Source organism: Triticum aestivum, chromosome 3D (genome assembly GCF_018294505.1).
Source record: "Triticum aestivum cultivar Chinese Spring chromosome 3D, IWGSC CS RefSeq v2.1, whole genome shotgun sequence".
Classification (NCBI taxonomy): domain Eukaryota; kingdom Viridiplantae; phylum Streptophyta; class Magnoliopsida; order Poales; family Poaceae; genus Triticum; species Triticum aestivum.
The window spans coordinates 228,195,829-228,203,916 of NC_057802.1; the positions used below are offsets into that span (position 1 = coordinate 228,195,829).

Consider the following 8,088-nt stretch of genomic DNA (forward strand, 5'->3'; position numbering starts at 1 on the left):
GAGCAACATTGAGACTGCAGCTGCTCGTGATGATGCTATATCTGATCTATCTAGAATGAAAGACAGACTGAAGGGCGTGCTTACACATTATGAAGGTATATTAAAATGTGCAACAGCCTGGGTTTGCCAACCCTTCTTGGAAGATGGCCTCTTGTTGGACAATGTGCCATTGAAGCCGGGCTGTGTGAAGTGCACGTGACTGAAGTAAAGCCTGGATTAAATGAATTTGCCCTGAAGAATGTCCTAGGAGACTTCGATGAGCAAAGAACCTTGGGAGAAACACTATTACATCACATCCAGTGGCCACGAAAGGAAATAGAGTTCATCGATGAGATCCCTGAAGCCCCGCCAAGAGCATCCAATGTCGCCCCTCAACCGGTGACGCTCTCCTTGCCATAGAAGCTCTCGCGTGCTTCCCCCAAAGAACCTAATACTCGTAACCTGACGGCTGATGCATCAACCTGTGATCAGCCGGCCCGACTTCGTGGCGTACAGGCCATGTCATCCTCCGCCCCAAAGCAGCCAATGGCAAGGCCTACGAATGCTGAAGATGCACCACTGGTTCAGATGCCGGTCGCTGAAGTAGCGGGGGAGACCCAGCTGCAGCACATGCTCAGCAGACCAACCTGGTAGAACGGACTGCTAAGCAGTCTGATGCTTCGGAACCACCTCCTAAGCAGTCTGTAGCTCCAGAACCAACTGCTCATCAGTCCATCGGTCCGCAGCCGCGTGATCAGCATACCAATGCGTCAGCACTTCCTGCTCAGCAAACCAACATGTTGGCACGGCCTCCTCAGCACACCGACAAGTTGGCACCACCTGCGCAGAAACCCGACATAGCTTCAATGCATGGTCAGCAGTCCTATGCCTATGCTCCTACAGCCCAGCAGTTTGCCACAGCAGCACAGCCCAGCAGTTTGCCACAGCAGCACAGCCCAGCAGTTTGCCACAGCAGCACCGCCAGCTCAGCGGTCCGGCATAGATAAACCGTCTGCTAAGTAGTCTATCGAAGCTTCACCGTCTGCTCGGCAGTCTACCTTGTAGCCAACCAGACGTTCTGCCAAAAATGCTTCAAGTACCAAGAAGGAAGTGGCCAAAAAGGCTACACCCACGAGGAAGCGCGGTGGGAGAGTGAAGAGAAAAGAGAACGATTACCTCTTACTTAAAGCACTCATCGCCCAGAACCAAATTAACAGCAGGTTTTTCGAATCGAGGAGTAATATTATTTGTGACGGCATGGACGATGATGAAGTAGATTTGTTGCTTGCTAAAAGTAAAGCAGGCGTACTTGAAGCATGCAATTACGTCCATGGCAAGCCATTTCTTGTTGGTGAATACTTTGATGAGTGCAGCTCCAGTTGCCGTGAGTTGCATGAATATTGCATGGATCAAATGTCAGTAGGTCATCATGGTTTGCTAGTCCACTACCACAGAGATCATTTCCGACACGATGTTGGTTCCATCAATGTGACTTTTGAGGACTTACATCTCTTCTTCAACTTCAATGAGCTCGATGCCACTCTTGTTAGATGACTGATTTTGTAAGTACTTAACAAACTGATCAATTGTAAGTACGGCGGGATATTTCACCCGAACTGCGAGTGTCGTTTTCCCCATAGGGACTAGGCAACGACGACTATGCTCGGCTAAATCTAGGTAACACAACTGTAAGAGACGAATGCAGAAAATAAAACCTAAACTAACAAGGTCGTTCCCAAAGATCGTCGACAAAGAAAATGCAAAAAGCATTCGGACATTCACATTTTACTCATTCTCTTTTTGGTATTTTCGTAATGCTTGAGAAGTTAAACTACTAATACGAGCATACATCAATGACATGAGAAGTGAAAAGACATGAACATAACATGACAAGGACACATATATAACTATCAAACATGAACAGAGGGAACAATCACGGTTATATGGCTGAATATAAATGTTTCACAACACAAACTCACACACATATTTTTGTATCACAAGTACTTGAGTAAACACATAAACTTCAAACTAGAACAAATTCACAAGGTTAGATAACATATATGGCGATTGACTGACCACGAATACAGAACAAGAACACTTCAACTAGTGAGAACGCACAATATGTGACACAATATTTATAAGTATGAAAATGAATCGTTCACAGATTGCAAGCATTTATAAAATCGGAACATTACACAATTCTGAACAGTACACTTCTTAAGTTTATAGAAATTTCAGAGAGAGAGAGAGAGAGAGAGAGAGAGAGAGACAGCAGGTTCAGTTGGAGACGAGCAGCAGCAGTAGGGGATTCAGAGAAGAAGTAGGGGCATCAGGGAGAGAGGAGGAGCAGTAGGACCAAGGAGAAGAAGCAGCAGTGGGTGTGAGGAGAGGGCTTCAACAAGAGGGGTTTAGAGAAAGAAGAAGCAGCAGCGGGGATTCAGAGAAGAATAGGAGCAGCAGCTAGAAGCGAGGGAAGAAGGGCGGTGGAGGAGCAGCGGGGAGATGGATGGGAGGCGGCGCAAGGTGGTGAGGCGGCGGCGTCGTGGCGCGGGTGGAAGTGCTTGGTGGCGTGCCGCCACGCCGGCCTGGCTCGGCGGCGGCCGGAGGTGGAGAAGGAGGCTGAGGGAAGGAGAGATGTGCCAGGCCTGATTTGGGAATGGAGGCTGCTAGGGATTTTGATCCCCTCCGATCAGATCTGAACGTTTTCACTTTGGCCCTCCTTCTTCCTTCCTTTGGCACAAGATGATCCCTCCACTTCTTAAGCTAGCCCCCCTAAGCTTTGATCTTCTTCAAGCTTGAGTCCCTCTTTCTTCTCTTCTTGCCCGTGATCTTGTTCCTCAATTCTTTCTAGACAGAAACTTCTAGATTATAGTGCCTTGTCGCACTTTTCTGCAAAAGAAACAAACAAATAGTCACGACCTCTTTTGTGAATATCATTTGAATATTCGATAATTCTAGGCAAGAAACGATTGACATTTGTCAATAAATGGTGAATTTGTGTGCCCAAATTATGTATATGAAATGTGCTTATCAAGTTCCCCCACACTTAAATCTTTGCTTGTCCTCAAGCAAAGGCATATGATAAGAGCAAGAACATGGACAGTGAACTGACTAGAGAATGTCAAGTGAAGTAGATCTCTAAACAGTGCATGCTTTGGACTTTGCTAGTGAAAATTAATGGTTGAGAGTTTCTACATATCAATAGGACACTAGTAAACTCGACCATTTTAAACTTTTGCAATGATAAACGAAGATTAGCAAGTTCAAATGCTGACTGTGCCAAAAGGTTCCTAAAGAGAGCATGATCCTGAGAACAAAAGGAGCTTGAATTAAATCACTTATTTGCAGAAATATAACATTGTGGTTGAACCACTTATTAAATTTGAAGGAAGTAATGATAATATTTTATCAGTCTCACCAAAGGAACATACCACCGATCCCGAGAACATGGTATACACCTGGCTCGACCAATTAATAGTTTTTTTAGTTTGTCTCCCCAAAGGAACATACCACCAATCCCGAGAACATGGTATACACCTGGTTCGACAATTACATTTTTTAATATAATTAACACCTATCCGATCCAACCAGATTTCACAAGCCACCGATCCAGGGAACATGACATGCTACTGTTAGGTAGATCAGATAATTATTTATTCATTATTACTTATTTAACAAATGAATACAAAAAGGAAACAAGAATCATCACTCATCCAGGTCTGGTTCACATACTATCGATCCAGGGAACATAGCATGCTAGTCCATAGTGGCGAGTGATTGCTCTGAATGGGAACACATTAGGCACAAACTCAACATCTGAAACTTAATGATCTAGGTGTATCAAGGTAAGAGCAGAAAATAATTAAGTTTTCTAGTCTACTAGGGATTTGAGCACTCAAAACTAATAGCTTTCACTAATTTCAGCAAAGCAAGCAATATGTAGATCACTAGTTTACATGGCATTCAACAATCAGTTCGCATATTCTCATCAAGCACCATATGTCAAATAAAATTCAGTGGGGCAACATTTAAGAAATGGGATAAGTAACCCAAATAACATTTGATTTCAGCATGATATACTCGAAATTGGTCATGAAACAGCTCACCGGGCACTATGAAGTAGCACTCGCTTGATCACTCTCTAAGCTGCTGCTCTTCTCTTTTTGCTTCTCTATCCTCATGCCTGCTCCAGCTTCACTCTTCTTCGCGTGTGCCCATTGCTTCTCCTCATCACCATGCCGTGGATCCACTAGGATCCCAGGGAATGTCATCTCGAACTCGGTCAACTCGCAGTAAATGGTGCACAAGCATCAACCTGAAAGAACACTCAACAACCAAGCCAATACAAGTGACAGAGAGAATGCCCTCTAAGTCATCGATCGAGTACCCTATCATATAAGTATATCTATTGAGCAAATCAGGAACATGTATCAACAACAAGTCACATGGTGCATAGGCAATATCAGCGATATGACATAACTTATCCAGAAAGCTGAGATAATACCTGAGATAGTTAGGAAGAAACTTCAGGACTACCTCAATTGAAGATACCAAGTGAGGTGTGATTGTAGAAATTTCCACCGGACTCGTGTCAACAAGTGAAATAGTAGAGCTTGGCTCCTTGACATCTGAATCCACCTCATCATAATTAACCATGAAGCTTTCCATCTTAGGCTCAAGTGTTGAGGAATCAATGCGGCTAACATCATTGAAGCTGAACTTCTCCATATCTGGCTCTAGCAGCACATGATCAATATCAACTAAAGGTGACTCCTCAATATAAAAAACAACTAACTGCAGCTCTGGCTCATCCATGGAAGAATCATCACAATGCAAAACTAAATCTCGAATGCTAGTATCCATATGATCTGAAGTGTGTGTGTCAACTAGGATGGTATCATCATCATCAAAGATAATCCATGAAAGCTCAATCTTGTCACACAGAGAAACTGGTTCCGGCTTTTGTGTAAGACATTCTTGCTGCGATGAAGTGAATTGTTGCAAGCAAGCAACTAGACCAGAGGTGGGCTTCTCATTGTACCACTGAAGTTGGTGGAAGGCTATGTTCTCAATCAGCAGAAAAGCATCATCAAGTGTCTTGTTTGCTCCACCCGCTGCCATATCGACGTAAGCTCGAGTGTCCGAAGTCAATCCTCTATAGAATATCTGCAGCTCTAACCATCTCTCGAGCCCGTGGTTAGGACATCTCCTGAATAAGGCTTTGTATCTCTCCCAAGCATCATACACGCTCTCGCCTTCACGCTGAATGAAATTGAAGATGTCATCTCGAATTGCGGACTGCTTGTGTAGTGAGAAATATTTATCCAAGAAAGCTCGTGATATCTCATTCCAACTGTATAACCTTGATGGCAAGGATCGATACCAAGCACGAGCATCATCACGGAGAGAGAATGTGAACAACCTGCACATGATTGCATCTTGAGGAACTCCATGGTACTTGACTGTATCTGAATACTCCATGACTCGGTGTAAGTGCTCATTGGGATCCTCAGTAGGCAGTCCTCCAAACTGTTGTTGTTGAACCAAAGCAATAAGACCAGGCTTTAGCTCAAAATTTTCCGCCTCAAAAGATGGCCAAAGTGGCCCTGTGGAATAGCATTGGCTGCTTGGCATCCAAACATCACGAAGCATCGCCATATCTCCACCAAGTGTAACTATCAATCAACCTGTAAATAGTTCAGATTTCCTACGCACACTCAAACAGTAAATACTAGTTAGAATGTTAGTATCCTAATAAGCCAAAGCAACAGCAAGGAAAAAATATATAAAAGAAACACAACAAATTAAATACACGACGAATTAAACACGGAACTAAAATAAACCTAGTCTATAGCCAACATAATCGCTCGACGCTAGTCCCCGGCAACGGCGCCAAAATGATCAATTGTAAGTACAGCGGGATATTTCGCCCAAACTGTGAGTGTCGTGTTCCCCACAGGGACTAGGCGACGACGACTATGCTCGGCTAAATCTAGGTAACACAATTGTAAGAGACGAATGCTGAAAATAAAACCTAAACTAACAAGGTCGTTCCCAAAGATCGTCGACAAAGAAAATGCAAAAAGCACAGGGAGATTCAAAATTTACTCATTGTCTTTTTGGTATTTTCGTAATGCTTAAGAAGTTAAAATACTAATACGAGCATACATCAATGACAAGAGAAGTGAAAAGACATGAACATAACATGACAAGGACACATATATAACTATCAAACATGAACAGAGGGAACAATCACGGTTATATGGCTGAATATAAATGTTTCACAACACAAGCTCACACACATATTTTTGTATCACAAGTACTTGAGTAAACACATAAACTTCAAACTAGAACAAATTCACAAGGTTAGATAACATATATGGCGATTGACTGACCACGAATACAGAACAAGAACACTTCAACTAGTGAGAACGCACAATATGTGACACAATATTTATAAGTATGAAAATGAATCGTTCACAGATTGCAAGCATTTATAAAATCGGAACATTACACAATTCTGAACAGTACACTTCTTAAGTTTATAGAAATTTCAGAGAGAGAGAGAGAGAGCAGGTTCAGTTGGAGACGAGCAGCAGCATTAGGGGATTCAGAGAAGAAGTAGGGGCATCAGGGAGAGAGGAGCAGCAGTAGGACCAAGGAGAAGAAGCAGCAGCGGGTGTGAGGAGAGGGCATCAGCAAGAGGGGTTTAGAGAAAGAAGAAGCAGCAGCGGGGGATTAAGAGAAGAATAGGAGCAGCAGCTAGAGGCGAGGGAAGAAGACAGGTGGAGGAACAGCAGGGAGATGGATGGGAGGCGGCGCAAGGTGGCGAGGCGGCGGCGTCGTGGCGCGGGTGGAAGTGCTTGGTGGCGCGCCGCCACGCCGGCCTGGCTCGGCGGCGGCCGGAGGTGGAGAAGGAGGCTGAGGGAAGGAGAGATGTGCCAGGCCCGATTTGGGAATGGAGGCTGCTAGGGATTTTGATCCCTTCCGATCAGATCTGAATGTTTTCACTTTGGCCCTCCTTCTTCCTTCTTTTGGCATAAGATGATCCCTCCACTTTTTAAGCTAGCCCCCCTAAGCTTTGATCTTCTTCCAGCTTGAGTCACTCTTTCTTCTCTTCTTGCGCGTGATCTTGTTCCTCAATTCTTTCTAGACAGAAACTTCTAGATTATAGTGCCTTGTCGCACTTTTCTGCAAAAGAAACAAACAAATAGTCATGACCTATTTTGTGAATATCATTTGTAATTCTAGGCATGAAACGATTGACATATGTCAATAAATGGTGAATTTGTGTGCCCAAATTATGTATATGAAATGTGCTTATCACAAACTCTGATCAACTTCCTCATACAAGGCTGTAAATGATAAACAGCTAACTGTATTTTATTCCTCTCACGGGATTGAACGCGCAGAGAAGAAAAAGGGAGAGTGTGTATTTCATAGATCCTGAATTAGCAAATGGCACAACAATACATGGTAAGGACCTACGGGACTGGGCCGTTAACCCGGTCGTCCGTCTCTTCAAAAACACATCCCATGCAGAATCATTTCTCTGGCCATATCATGAACGTAAGTCAAGCAAACAACCACGTATACACTGATTGTCTTCCAAATTTCGACATAATTAGTAAGTTCATGGTTGTCTTAATATGTAGCAATCACTGGATATTGGTATTCATTGTTCCAAACAAGAACACAATTCACTACATCGATTCTCTTAGAGAGTCAACAAACGCTCAGGATCTGACGCATCTTCAGCAATTCATGGATAGGTATTGAATTCTATGATGTTGAAATTAATTTGCATTCATATCTGGTTCAATGATTGATGTTGTCAAAACTCATCTTCATTTGCAGTGTGCTCGCATTGTGGAAAACTAAATCAGGGAACCTGTTCAAGAGGGAACTACCTCTGCAGCACGAGATCGTTTCTCCGGTAACACACCGAAATCCGTTATTTTCGGAAAATTTATCCAACAGTCTGCAAATACCTTTTCTTACGCTAGTCAAATGTTCAAGCTTCTAAATAAACCTCTTCCTATTTTGTCTAAAGAAAAAATAATACATCTAACACCGGTTAGGTTGTTCCTAACAGGACAAATACATGAC

At 43.3% G+C, this 8,088-nt stretch overlaps 1 protein-coding gene and 1 non-coding gene across 2 annotated transcripts; one reads left to right on the forward strand and one right to left on the reverse strand.

Annotated features, from left to right (window-relative positions):
- Positions 1 to 2,097: 2,097 nt before the first annotated feature.
- Positions 2,098 to 6,956, reverse strand: LOC123078289 (uncharacterized). Its single transcript, XM_044500745.1, has 2 exons — positions 4,086 to 6,956; positions 2,098 to 2,868 (listed from the first exon to the last, which is right to left on the reverse strand). Exon 1 carries the CDS (start codon positions 5,635 to 5,637, stop codon positions 4,210 to 4,212), a length of 1,428 nt encoding a protein of 475 aa, XP_044356680.1. The 5' UTR covers positions 5,638 to 6,956; the 3' UTR covers positions 2,098 to 2,868; positions 4,086 to 4,209.
- On the forward strand, positions 5,168 to 5,271 carry LOC123081150 (small nucleolar RNA R71). The gene has a single exon (XR_006438660.1). It is a non-coding gene; the product is annotated as a small nucleolar RNA R71 (small nucleolar RNA).
- Positions 6,957 to 8,088: the final 1,132 nt, after the last annotated feature.

Bases quoted from the DNA above. Each gene is read 5' to 3' on its own strand.
- LOC123078289 (XM_044500745.1), bottom strand. From the start codon at position 5,637: ATGGCGATGCTTCGTGATGTTTGGATGCCAAGCAGCCAATGCTATTCC.